We start from the raw sequence: 14083 nt of genomic DNA, 5'->3' as shown, positions 1-14083 counted from the left end.
AGAAAATCACTGATGCACCAGGACTGTCTTTGAGTCCACTTTTGTCGGTGAGGCCTCAGTCATCTCTGACCCCCAGGCTGTATTTTGGTGCATTAAACACATTGAATGGGAGCCCTAGGAGCTGTGCTGTGCAGCTGCTATCAAGTAATCAATGAGTCCTTGAGGCACACGCACAAGTGTCAAAACAGCCACAGACTCACAAGAGTCAATTTGAGCTTCTTTTTTTTGGAGGTCACCACATCTTAACATGGATAGTGTGGACACTCCTTGATGTTTATTGATAATAATAGGAGATATTGAGTAGATAGTGTTGTTACTCTAAATTGTCAGTCAATTACTCAAATTGTTTTTGTTGCACTGAAAACTGCTCAACAAGACAGCAATTTCTCCCTGACTCTGAATATAACCACTGTATTGGCTGCAATATCTGACTCCCATAGTCAACAAATAAAATAAACTATAGTTGTTTTTGTGTTATTTTTAAAAGTGTAGAATTCATTCCCATTTTTTTGGCCTATTCAATGCTGCGAAAGAGGGTTGTTGATAACTACAGGCAACACTCACCCAGTATCAGTTCATGCTTTCTCTGTAGCACTGCACGACTCTGCAGGGTGCTTCAAATCTGTGACACTGCTGCAGGTTTTGAAAGCTGTTTTTTTTTTTTGTTAATCAGTGTAGTTGCTAGGCGTGAAAGGGGCAGATTTGGAAAGATCATAGGAAGCAGGGTCGTTTGCTGTAAGCAAGGTATTTATTGTGTAAATTGTGTTTTTTCTTTATTTGCAAAAACATTATTTAAAAAAAGTGAGGAATACTGTACCTTTGACGAATGATTAAAAAAGAGTGAGAAAGTAAAGCATTTAGCTGCAAAACCGATAAAATCTGAAAAGGACATGTTCACAAATTGAACAGTGGATTTTTTAATTTTTATTACATTTCTAAATGATGAAAATAAGACATATTATTCGTAATGAATTTGACATATTCGGAGTGAACAAAAAAGCGTAAGAGAGAAGTTCACACTCTCACAACTTTCACTGCTCTGAACACCTTTGCCACATGCTGCGTGACATCTATTTTTAATTTACAAAAAAGATTTAGACACAGCTTCGGGTGTTTTTGACGGGCGTTTAATTTGACACTTTGGAACGTGAAGGCAAGGGTGTTTTTTTATATATCAGGTTTCAACAAGGCAGCTATGTGTTAAACACAGAAGACAAGCACTTGTTATAAAAATAAAGATTTTAAATAAAAACTTAGCAAAAGGTAAATAACATGTCTATAATATAAAGAGTTATAATTAGAGCACAAACAATGCACTTCATAACATGAATGAATTACCAACTGGGTTAAAAAGTGCATTCATAAAAAAAGTAAGCCAAGGTAAGAGCCTGAGCAAAGAAAAATATCTGGGGCAAAATCATCTCTTCTGTGTAAAAAAATGTGGTTTTAAACAGAATACGTTCTTCTGGAAAGGTAACAAAAGCTTTACACAGAAACCAATCATTCTTTTTAACCTTGGGTTTTCTCTTTGAACCTCACTGAAATTAATAGAATTTGAGGATTAAGTGGGCAGACAAAATATGTGAAATATAGCTGTACCTAAGGCAAGTCATTCAGTGAGGCTTCTGTAGCACAGCCCCCATATAGTCATACATTTTAAGTGTTTTCTTGTTGATGTTAATACAGAATTAGAAAAGAAAATAAGACATTTACAGTAAGACATTAGCTGTGAAAATGCTAAAATAGCAACCAGTAAAATGATAACAAAATTGTACTAAAACTAGAGACATTTTTAGGAGGCTAGGATTAAGCCAAGAAGGTACATAGAAAATACCTAACAACTAAAAAGTTAGCCACAACAATAGCCACCCAGACGCAGCTGGAGGTCTTCTCAGAGCCAGTTGTTGCAAAAATTATAACATAGCAACCAACTTAAGGATTAGCAACCGTTGTACTGACAGTATAGTTATACAGTGTTATAAAATAAAATTGGCCAGATAATTGGTCTAAGGTGGACAGAGCATGAAATGTGAGAGTTGTTAGCATCGCCTGTTTTAAAGTGTCAAATATTAGTTCATTTGCCTGAAAGAACTTCTTCATAGAAAATCCACACTAACAAAGAGTTAAAGTGCTCCCTCCATCGTTCACTTGAGGATATGATATCTAACCTGGAATGAAACCGGAGGAGGAGTATTTGACTTTAACCTGTGAATGACAATGAAGCCGTGCTCTGTGTGTGCTGAAAGAAGTCTTTGAGGATATGGAAGATTCCACCAGCTCCTCTTGCAGAAGTGGGTCAGGCAGACGCCTACAGTAAGCAACTGCAGGTTAAGTGCTCGTCTTTGTACTCGAATAGACAGCCTTGGCCTCCACTGGGAGGGGAGGTGGTAAGTTTAGGGAAGGAGGGGTGAGGGTGTTCTGTGTCTACCCACAAGAGGGAGACAATTCCACAAAAAATGCAAGCATTGCAGTAAATGTAGGCCCTGGTATTATTAATTATAAATTAAAAACGGTAGTGCAATATTAACATCAAATCCTGTAAACTCAGTGTACACGTCACTTCATCCACTAATGTTATCGTATTTTAGTTAAAATTGTGGATTTGCTGTTTTCTTTTTCTGGGGTTAAATATATGAATGATATATAAATACAATAAAATATCTATTGATTAATAGAGTTCTTCTTCATGACGAGGGACCAAAGTCAGGAAAATGAGAGAAGAAGGTCAGACAAAGAGACGAGAGAGACAGGAGTATCAGACAATACCTGACGGAGGAACGGGACTTTGCCGCTGACCCTGCTCCAGTGCTCTGCAGTGTGAGGTAGTTGGTTGTATGGTTTCGCATAATAAACAGCCTGGAGATAACTGTACAACCTTCTAGCTTTCCCTGCGGTGTCACCACACTTCGGATTAATGTCTTTGCATCTAGGCCTCATAAGTGGTAAGTATATGTGATACATAGATAGATTTGTGGACAAAAAAAGTTCAATGACCTACTGACTTTTTAGTAGCTATAAATGCTCTAAATCCCCCATACTCTTTTTGATGTTTTCTGCTCAAAATTCATCAGAAGATGATTTTTTTTTCTGCAAAGAACATTTTTTGATTGTCTGTCAGTCACCTTTAGTTAATTCTGGGCGACAGCACTGTACTAGGTAGCTTGTGTTGTTGCATGATGCAGTGTCTGTGATTTTTCTTTTTCCGATGTAGTGGTGAACTGAGATAAACAACAATTATTGTCATTTTGGGAACCATAGTCTGCACTCACATCTTATATAAATGCTACAAATTTGTCTGCAAGGCAAATGATTTCCTTATTATGGGTGAATAGTGACACAAATTAGACTTTTTATTGAATTTTCATCCTGGAACCAGGGGGAAGAGTAATAACCTGCGACTGTCTAGGTGTCTGTAGACTCACCCTGCTCTGCAGTGCTGTTTAATTTGCTTTTTGGTGCAGTCCAATGGGGTATGAAGCCAGCTATTGATAGCTGTTTATCAACATGCTGCAATAAAGAAATGAAATTGTCTCCTCAGAAGACTTTAAGCAGTGATCCTAAGGCCATTCAGTCAGTATGGGCCGTATTATAATCAGAGTCATTTCATCAGTAAATTAAATCAACCTGAATACCCAAAACTTGAAATTGCATCATTGTATAAATAATACGTTTCGTAGTTTGGTGAAGTTTTGTAGCTGTTTTGAGTTTGTAGTTATTCTGTTCACGATCCCTGTGCTGCTTTTTTAAGGGCAAATAATGACAGTGTCCAGACGTTAGTGCCAGTGTGTCCTGAAACTCCGGGGCTGTACGTGAACTTGCTCACCGCCTCCTTCCCCGTCTTGCCTTCACCATCTCCCCTCCCTCCTGTGCTCTCTCCTCACTCCTCCATCATCCCACCTCCCCCTCCCCCCTACACCTACCCCCCTTTTTTGTCCCCTAGTGTGTCTGGCTAGTGGCTCAGACACTCAGTATCCGCATTGCGTTGCAGTGCTCCTGCGAGGAGGGGAAGAAAAGAGCATATATCAGCAATCTCTGCCCGAGCGCTGCTCTTTTTCTGTACGCACACAAAGAATTGACTCGCCGGCATGTTTTAAATTCTAGAGGAAATGCTACGCACAATAGAGCTGAATGCCAAAAGCTCTTTTATTAACAGAGGAAGATTCTTGCTTGCTATTTGTCTTATTTAAAAATATTTCAAAAATATTTTTTCCATCTGACAACAAGTAATCGTGTTCAGTATAATTGTTTATAGTGATGTTATTCGTATTAGTGGAACAAAGGTTTTCTTTTCCAAGATTCGATTTTAAATTCCCCTGACATTGTGCTTGTCTCTTATCATTGGACATGGGATGTTTGTGTAACAAAGGCAGTTACACTTATGCGATAAACTGTGCAAACAGCCGACTGTTATGTTAGTAAACTATGGAAGCAGAGCCGCAGTGGTGTGGCCACAATGGCCAGGGAGAGTTAATCACCTTTGGGCTTACTGTGGCTTCGCTTTCCCGTGCTGTGTAAAAAGACAAAAAAAAAAAAAAAAATCCACAGACACCGTCTGAGACACTCCTCCCCATCTCCACCAACCCCACCTCCTGTTCCCTCCTCTACTCACACAGATGCATGTGTGCACAGACACACATTTGCGCCTCCCCTCAGAACACATTGACTCTTTCTCCTCCAAATGTTCTAACGGCAAGTTCAAATACAGACACAAACAAACAAACAAACACACCCATGAACAACACGAAAAACACACTGCATCGTGCGTGATGGTGAGACAGGACGTCATGCCTGGAAAAAAAATGAAATGGGCTGAAAGTGGTGGGGAAAGATGAGGAGTGGGGCTGAGGTGGCGGGAGGCAGAGGGGGAGTGTGAAAGAGTATGCTGGCAAAGAAGAGAAGAAGAACAACAACCAATAGCTTGAGATATTTCATGCTTGCATAAGGGTCTCTGTGTGTATGTGTGTGTGTGATATATGTAGGTGACACAGATTTATGAAGAGAGAGGGTCAGAGATGGAGACGCTGTTGGTGGTGGTTGGGGGTTGGAGTGGTGGGTTGTTGGTACAGCACCAGATAATAGAATCAATGCCATTGTCTATGTGTGTGTGTGTTTGTACATGAAGTGTTACCTGCCACATATACACTGCTTGCCTGGACTCTTAATTGCCTGGAGAATCAGTGATGTGACTTGGCAGAGGGAAAACAGGCACAAAAAGCGAGCCAGGGACAAGCGCCTGAGTGAGGGATAGAGGAAGAGGAGAGACAAAAAAGAGAAGAAAGAAAGAGAGAGAGAAAAAGAGAGAGAGAGAGAGAGTGAGAGAGAGCGATGAAGGGGTAGAGAGGGGAAATGGGTTTTCTGTTCGCCTCGCGTTCAGCAGTCAGACAGGAGGAAGACTGGAAATGGGGTAGGATAGGTTTTATCATGCGTTACTTTCATTACCACTGGATTAATTGATGTTTTTTCCTGTCTCTCAGGGGGAAGAACGGGTCAATAACTCATCGTAAGAGTGAGTTGTGTTTCATTTGAGTGTGTGTGTGTGTGTGTGTGTGTGTGTGTGTGTGTGTCTGTACTTGCTCATGCACTTGTTGTATGCATGTGCACACAGAAATGAGTACATGAGCATGTGTGTGTTCATGTGCGGATTACCACTTGACTGTATTAAGACAACTAATGAACTATCCAAAATGTCCTGTCGCTGTCTTCCCTTTCATCTGCGTCCATTCTCATATTTCCCTTGGTTTAACATTATTATAATTTCTAACAAGAATATTTTACTCCATTCCCCCCTGATACAGTGGTCTTTGTCTGTGGTGCTTGACAGAGCAGCTGAGCAGCTCATAAAACTGGGACAGAGGCAAATATCTCAAAGCACACAGACAAAGAGGAAACACAGAGGCAGAAAAAGCTCCATGTGCCGTGTTCCTTTGTGTCGCTGCACATTTGGTTGTACGTTTGTGTTCCTAGTTACAGACAGCAAGTCGAGGACATGGTCTGGATCAACGTTGGACATCTAGCAGTTGTCCAATAAAATCTGTCAATGTCTGCGTCGACTGTCGCAAAAGAAGCTTTTAGCCTTGTATCAGTTGTTTGAACTCCAGCTGATGTTCTTCATGTTTCATCTGCCATGTCATAATCCTGTGATGTTTATTTTCTCTGAGCTGAGAGAGTAAATCAGTGTGAGTCCCTTCAAGTCTGAATGTCTTGGGGAAGTGATTGCATAATCATATCATATTATAAGGCCTGTATTGAAAATGTGGGATGATGTTTTAGTCTGTTACCAATAGCACAGTTAGCTGTGGACGTTTCTCGTACACAGACGCAGACAGACTATTAAACTGCATTTTGTGTCTGTAAACTAAGTAAGGACCACTGCATATGAGCCCTTCGCTCAGACAGGTTTGAAGCCCTTATGTTGGTCTAAAATGCAAAGCCTGATGTATACCTGAAGTTCGAGGATTTTCCACTGCGTACATATCCGTCCTCGGGCATTTCGTCTGTCTGTCTTTCTGTCTGCCAGCAGGGGGCATTTTCTTTGAGTGTTTTACTGCACAGACTGGGGCGGAATCACACGCACTGGCTATATCAGAAAGAAAGAAAGAAAGGACCTTTGAAATGTGAAACGAATGCTACCAAAATTAAAAATGATTTGTTGAGAAATGTATTTTAACATTGATTTCTTTGTCTCTTACAGGCTGTGATCCGGTTAAGATTCAGAAGACGTGTCAAGACGAAAATATATCATGTCGCACCGCATCGTCATAGACGCAGACAAAACCCATTAATAGTGGCGTACAAACTGGCTCGTATAATTCAGGTGTTTAATATTTTGATGCAATTCTAATTCCCACATGATTTTATATTTAATGTAGATTCAAGTTTTTTTTCCTGAGGAAATCTTTTAACATTGTGACAGTGTCTGTCCACGTTGGTGTGTTTCATTGTCCCTGAGACCCTTAACCTGTGATGATATGAAAGGTCACAGGTGAGGTCCTTGGGAACAAAGGAGCCCACAACAACTTCTGAATGCCACAACAGTTCTTGTCGTTAGACTTTACCAGACAACACGTCAGCGTCTTTACCTGAGATCGTGACGTTATTACAGAAATGCATGACAGATCGCAGTGAAACTGCAAAATGTCTCTAATACATGATGTCATCTGAAAGAATTTAGAAATTTCCAGAAACTGCCAAGACAGTGGTTTCCTGTAGGGGGCAGTACCTTTTGGCGGACTTTGTGAGACACATATAATCAATGAGAAGACTGCCAATGGTCGTGACCCCGACGAATGATTCACCTGGGAATGATTCTAGGCTTGTTCCATAAAAGGATTACAGTGCAAATCTGTTCATTTAACAAATGGGAAAAATTAGGGGAAAAGATGATCATATGAAGAGTGTTTATTAGGTATAGATTCAATTATTATAAATTATTGGAATAATGCTTAATTTTATAATGGTCTGTGGCTATGAATTAACTTTTTTATTTTGAGACACTGTTAAAACATTTGAATAAAGTGTTTGAAAAGTGTTATCTTGCATTTGATTAATTAGATAAACTAGGTTTTGTACCTGAAAGATTGACATGATATCAAAGAAGAACGGATTAAAATGATTCTGCAGTCTGCTCCAAAGTCACACTTAACTGACCACTTAACAAACCCCAACCATTTCCAGGTGAATACATAAAAACTGTTGTGGTCTGTTCTCAGACTCTGGCCTTGACACTCAGCCACGATGGCTCAGTGTTCCCTGGCCCTCAGCCCTCCTTATGTTTGTGCATCCCAGGACGGTTGACATTGATTATGCTGGAGATAGACTGAGACGCATTAGTACCCAGCTCGGGACTGCCGCTGAAAAACACATTAACCGGCTACATTGGGAGCCCTGTCTGGTAACCATGGCAAAGCACACAGAGGGGAGGAGGGAGGATGGAGGGGTGAGTCGGGGCAACGGGTTCAGAGCACAGTCTCTCAGGATTTGTCTTTCTCAAAGACTCCTTTCCTTTGGCCATGTCTGTCATTTTCCCTCAGCCTCTGCTGTTAAAGCGACAGCCTCCCACTCTCTCTCCCCGCACTCACATATAAATACATATTTCTGTCTCGTCTCCTGCATTCCTGTCATTGATGGTGACCCCATCACTCTGGCCACATCTCATACTCTGTCACATTGTCCTCTTTTACCCTTTCCCTTTTGTTCTCTTTCCATTATAGTTTCGGTGGTGAGCTAGTTAAAATGGACAATCCATTTACAATATACACAGTTTAATGTGTACAATCTCTATACTTTTTTATGTAACAGAATGATAATTTAAGTACTAATGAATTTATTATTTCTTGAAAGATATAAAAACTTTGGTTCAAACTGATTATAAGTATTGAGATTCCCTCTAATGGGATTTGGTCCCAAGTGCATTGTTCATGGACCTGCTTTTTCATACTTTTGCAGAGTAAAAGAGTTATACCTGTAGGTGGCAGTAATACGCTACATACCCACTGGTACAGGCCCTGGTTGAACTAGGAAAGAGTCGTTTAAGTTACATAATAAGCAGTACGAGCTCTTTCCCGAAAGTATGCAGTGTTACTTTGTGGGAGTACTCCACTACATCAACTGGATGACAGTGAGTTTTTGCATATTTATTTTTTTTCAACTGGCAGTCTTTGCAATATTCAACTTAGTTTCTACAATGTGGAGTTTTTGCTGTCATGTCGAAAACACCCCACAATTATTATTGCTTTAAATAGACAACACCAAGAGATTTTATAATTTTGTTGTTTTTAGATAAAATGCGTGTTGAAATGTGAGTGAAATGTGTTTTTCACTTACATTTTCTGTTATAATAAATGATTAACGTCCATCTATCTATACACACACGTACACAGACATACATACATACATACAGACGTACATAGCGGCGACATTGTGTCGATTGATATGTGGTTTTAATATCGGGTACAGATGGGGAACGAAGTGTTGGCTCTACTAGTTCCTATGGAGCCGCTTAACCTGGTGAGGAGCGGAAGTGGTCACACATTTTAAACATCCAGCATAACCTCAAGTGGCGCGCTTTCATCTCATCTGCTACCACATAAACCAGTCTTCGGTTGAAAACCAAAACAGATACAATCTGTAAGGAAGACTTATTAAAGGTGAGTTTTACTGTCACTCATACGTGTTGATTTATCATTTTGAGCGGCTCGCGTCCGTCTGCCTACGTCTGCTTTGGTTGTGACTATTTCCTGGGTATCAATCTGCTTCAAAGTCCTGATGTTTTTAAAGCCTTACGTCTGATTAAATTAGGCCTGTTACTAGTGCAGAAATTTATTTTTTCGGTTCGTACGATTAAAAAAAACAGCACACCGTCAAAAATGTGAATTCAACCTAACATCTGGAAAACTATTATTTCGCGTCGATGGCGCACATGCTAATGTTCAGTAAATAGATACAGCCGAATAAACATACCCTGTGAATACCGTTTACAAAATACAAAAATTGACTGAACCCATACTCATAAATTTCTAAGTTACACGAGAAACGCGAGTTGGATTATTTGCCACTATACCGGCGACATAATAACTAAACACTCGTTCCGTCTTGGGGTTATCCTGGAAATAAAAAAACAAAACACTTTTACTCTTGAATTAGTATGGGAAAATGTAGGAGGAAAAAAGATAAAATTAATTCTGTTTTAGAACAAAAACTAATTGTGATTTTTAAAAGGTATTTAGTACTTTTAATGTTGTATTTTTAATACTGTGTAGGTCTGCGGGGCGGAACGAATTGTTTGCGCTTTTGTTTCCTCTACAGCCGATAAGATGAGCAGAAGTAGTCACAAATTTAAACAGCTTACACAATAACAAAAGAGGCGTACGTTCGGCTCTCTGCTATCGCGTGAGTCAGTATTCAGTTGAGAACAAAAAATAAGGAAGGCTACTTAAAGGTGAGATTTGCTGTTATTCAGTCTCACCGTTTTATCAGCGTTTTGCGACTCGCTTTTGTTCGCCTGTTTCGGTTGTGACTATTTCCTGGAAATCATTCTCCTACGTAGTAATCTTGTTTTTAAGGCCGTAGGTCTGATTCAGTTGGGGTTATTACTGATGCAGCTATCTATATTTTGGGTCCGTACGATTTAAAAACAAAATTAACAGCACATCGTAAACTGTCTAAATCCATTAATCATCAGATAAATATGAGTTATTGTTTTCGGCGTCTTGGCGCCATGTTGCTTATCTCTAGGTAACCGTAGCTGCAGCTTCCCGCCATTTAGTAATTTTTTTTACCCTCTGGAAAATAGATGTAGCCGAGTTAATCTACTATGGTAATCTACGGAAGTTGACTGAATTTAACTGCGAAAATAAAAATATATATTAAACGCGACAGTACGAATATTGCGGTTTAGGTTGAACTTATTGTTCCCGCACTATAGCAGCAGAGAGGACGGAGACAAAGACTGTACAAATTACAGCAACTAGATCTAAACGAAAACAATTCACATTTTATAAGTTATAACTATTATTATCGGAGATTTTGCCGTACTATTTGCAATATAATTTACATATACAAAAACATTTTCCCTTTTTATGGATTTTTTGTTTTTGCTAAGCTGTAAAAAAAAGTTTAATTTTACATTTAATTGGTATAAAATTATAGGAACACATGTAAGATTATGTATTTTATTTTTAAATGTGATTTACAAATACTTAGTGGGATTTTAATATTGTGTACATGTGTATAAAAAGCTTTAAAACCTTAACACTTCTTTAAGTTTGATTAATGTCAATCAATCCACAACTTACAATGCATTTAAACACTTGCTTAATTTGGAATTTTTTTTATACATGAACTAATTAAATATTTGTTGCTGTTTATTTCAAGGTGTTTTTAACAAATGAGCTGAAACCATGGAAGAGGAGGTGAAGATGTCTAGCAATGAACAAGGGGGTGATTTAAGCAAAGATGCTGTGTCTGATACTGACAATACCCCTGCTTTAAAAGGAAAGGAGAAATCACAGGGTTCAAGGAGGCTGAAGGGTGGTGACCCTGACAAAGTTTCAGAGATTTCAAATGGTGTGTCTAATGTGCCCAAGAAAGGAAGAGGACGTCCGAAGACGAAAACAGTGGAAGATAAATCAGGAGAGGGCCATGATCAAACTGACCAGGATAATGCGAGCAATAATGAAGAGAACACGCAGGAAAAGCCTCTCAGCACATCTGGAGAAGACGTGGCAAATGGTAGCTCTGGACCAAAAGCAGGAAGGGGTCGTCCAAAAGGAACCTCAAAGCGCAAGTCAAAAAGTTTAACACAAGATGGAGATGGCGCTCCTTCCCAACCAATAAAAAGAGGCCGACCAAAAGGATCTCCAAATAAGACACCTCGACTGGTGGCTGAGTTGGGCACTGATATCAAGGTTAAAACTGATGGAAGTACAAACCTGACAAGTTCAAGAGGTCGAATCAGGAAGATTCGGGTACCATATAGTGGGGCACCGCAAATTTCCAAAAAAAGTCCCAGAGGAAGGGGAAGACCACGAAAAATTGTTGAAGATGAAGATGATGATGATGACGACGATGAAGATGATGACGACGACGATGAAGATGACGATTCTTACCAGACAGTCAAAAGAGCCAGAGGTCGACCTAAAGGATCTAAAAAGAGCAGCAAGTCCCAAGATCGTGTAACGGCAAAGAAAAAGCGCAGTCAATCAAAACAAATGACAGTCAAGAGAGGAAGGCCTAGAAAACATCCCTTACCCACACCAGAGGAGTTGAAGAAACCAAAAGTATGGAAGCCACTGGGCCGTCCGAGGAAGTACCCACGGGTCGATCCTCCAGAAGGTGCGTCATCGCCTGTCCGCAGAGGCCGCGGCCGTCCACGCAGGGCTGAATCAAAGAAAGGTGCTCACTTGCACACGCATTCGTCTAAGGGTCCAGTGTCATTGCGCAGTCCAGCTGATGGAGCCCCGAAAAAAAGAGGCAGACCACAACTTTCTGCAAAAAACCCAGATGTCACTTCACGGAAAAGAGGTCACCCCAAAAGCTTGCCCAGCAAAGAACATAAAGCAGGTGGTTCATCAGCAAATGAAGGAGAACAGGAGATGCAGATAAACAACAGCAAGCCCAGCGAAGATGCTGACACAGTTGAGAAACAGGACACAGACATCCAGGCTTGATAATAGCTCAGGTCTCACCAAAAAGTTGTAGTTGTAGGGTAGTTGCTGTTTAAAAAAAAGAGAGAGTACACTCTTTGTATGTGCAAACACGTTTTTAACATTTTTGTCAGAGTAGATGTCCAGCAGCTCCTCTGTTTTTAAACTAACACGTTGATCTGGTTTAAATGTGTTCAATTATGTTTTTCTAAAGCAGATCTTTTTCTGTCTTCTGGGCAAGTAGTTCTTCTAATCTTCTCCAAATGGCATGTAGAGTGGTGTTCTAGACTTTCCAGTTTTCATTTAGATTTTAAATGTAGACTATTTTAGTTTTGAATGTTACAGAAACAGTGCTTAAGAATGAAAGAAAGAAATGTCTTTTAGCTTCTCCCTATATCCACTTCTTTGAATGGCATGTGTTTCTTGCAAAGTCCAACAGTCAGTGCCTCCATTTTAAATTGTTTATTTCTATTGTTTTCAAATTACATCAACTTTTTTACTGGATAAGTAGGGAATGGAGCGTGTGTTTTGCCCGCAATAGACTAAATTTACATTACATTTGCAATGTAAGACATTTGGCTAACTAGCTTACTGGAACCAACCAATTTGTGCCATGTACACCAGCATGATTACATTTTTCATGCTTTTTTTTTTAAATTGGTGTTTTAAATTAGTGTTTCTCAGCCTTTCTAGAGCAACAGCGCATATTCTACACTGGAAGAATTTCACGGCACACCAGCAAACAAAATTGCCACCAAAGGTACATGCAATAAAATAGACGGATCTTTTAGTTTCAGTTTACACACAATTTACTTGTTTAGTTGAACAAGACAAGACTGCTTTGTTTTAATTTTTTCACAGAGATGTTCTGTCAGAGTTTCCAGCCAACGCCCCAGATAGCATGCCGTTCTGGTCTCTAAAGTCTAAGGATAAGCAGCGGTTACAGAGCCCTCGGTTGGATCATGGTAAAGCCTATTATCCAAGTGTATACTGAAAGGTTTAATGGTTCTTAATTTAACAGCTGATACTGTTGAAATCCTTTCTCATCACCAACAGTTATTTTGGGCAGTAAATTAATTTGAGTGTTAAATTGCTGCACTAAACTGGTTCTATGGGTTAACTTAAATAGTTTTTGGCAGTGACCTGTACCACGTTTTTTTTTTACGTTCAAGTCAAGAGAACCTTAAAATTTGACCACTGAGCAAGAATGTTCCACATTGAGACTTTACATTTTGAAGTTTTTCCTCAAATTTTTAGTTTTTTTTTCTCAAATTGTGATGTTCAAAGATTTTGAACGAAGAATTGTTTATTGATGCTATTTCACTTTTGTGTATCGACCTTAATCGTTTCATCTTTTAATGTATCTTGTGTTTTTTTTTTGTTTTTTTTTGTATTATTATTCTGCATCAGTACAGCAGAAACAAGTGTCCATTAAAACATGCATTCCTGGATTGGAAGGAAAGCTTGGTTGAATGACAATTTAATTGTGTTTGAAAGTAACTGTGACAGCTTGTATTTCCTGATTTGCGGCCCACAAGATGATTGGTATTCTATTAATTTCACAAAAATAATTTTAATTGCTTTTGTGCACCTGGTGTTAAAAAACATGTGCCATCATAATGTATGGTGAGGGAGAGGTTCAAGCCAATGCCAAATTCTTAATTCTCTGCTGTCCATTTTCTGTTGGTAGAAAATTTGAGATAATTAAAATGGGGAAAAAAATGGAAAATTTGTTTTTAGTGGGAATATTTGGTTCTTATGTGTGTTTTGAGCAAGAATTTTAAAAACATTTTGAGTTAATGGTCTTGAAATAAATGTATTGTTTTTAACAGTCTGGTCTAAAAATAATTCTGTGTGTAACATGTCCCCATATCACATTTTATTTTAAAACATCACCAAAATATAATGACAGCACGTGTTTGTCAATTGTCATAATACAC

The 14083-nt window shown here is 39.2% G+C and overlaps 1 protein-coding gene across 3 annotated transcripts; it reads left to right on the top strand.

The window, feature by feature from the left end:
* The first annotated feature begins 8504 nt into the window (after window positions 1-8504).
* Window positions 8505-13974, top strand: LOC103394164 (chromosomal protein D1). Of its 3 annotated transcripts, XR_003052658.1 has the most exons (4): window positions 8505-8617; window positions 8956-9146; window positions 10873-12903; window positions 13005-13974. XR_003052658.1 is itself a non-coding variant. In XM_008331355.3 (3 exons), exon 3 carries the CDS (start codon window positions 10899-10901, stop codon window positions 12165-12167), a length of 1269 nt encoding a protein of 422 aa, XP_008329577.1. In that variant the 5' UTR covers window positions 8505-8617; window positions 8956-9146; window positions 10873-10898; the 3' UTR covers window positions 12168-13974. The 3 variants fall into 3 exon arrangements, 2 of the variants coding, with proteins under 2 accessions (XP_008329577.1, XP_008329576.1); XM_008331355.3 differs by having other exon boundaries at window positions 10873-13974; XM_008331354.3 differs by lacking the exons at window positions 8505-8617; window positions 8956-9146 and adding an exon at window positions 9816-9937 and having other exon boundaries at window positions 10873-13974.
* Window positions 13975-14083: the final 109 nt, after the last annotated feature.

The sequence above is a fragment of the Cynoglossus semilaevis genome, chromosome 18 (assembly GCF_000523025.1).
Source record: "Cynoglossus semilaevis isolate Cse_v1.0 chromosome 18, Cse_v1.0, whole genome shotgun sequence".
Taxonomy (NCBI): domain Eukaryota; kingdom Metazoa; phylum Chordata; class Actinopteri; order Pleuronectiformes; family Cynoglossidae; genus Cynoglossus; species Cynoglossus semilaevis.
This window is presented reverse-complemented; position numbering and strand designations above follow the sequence as displayed.

Bases quoted from the DNA above. Each gene is read 5' to 3' on its own strand.
- LOC103394164 (XM_008331355.3), top strand. From the start codon at position 10,899: ATGGAAGAGGAGGTGAAGATGTCTAGCAATGAACAAGGGGGTGATTTA.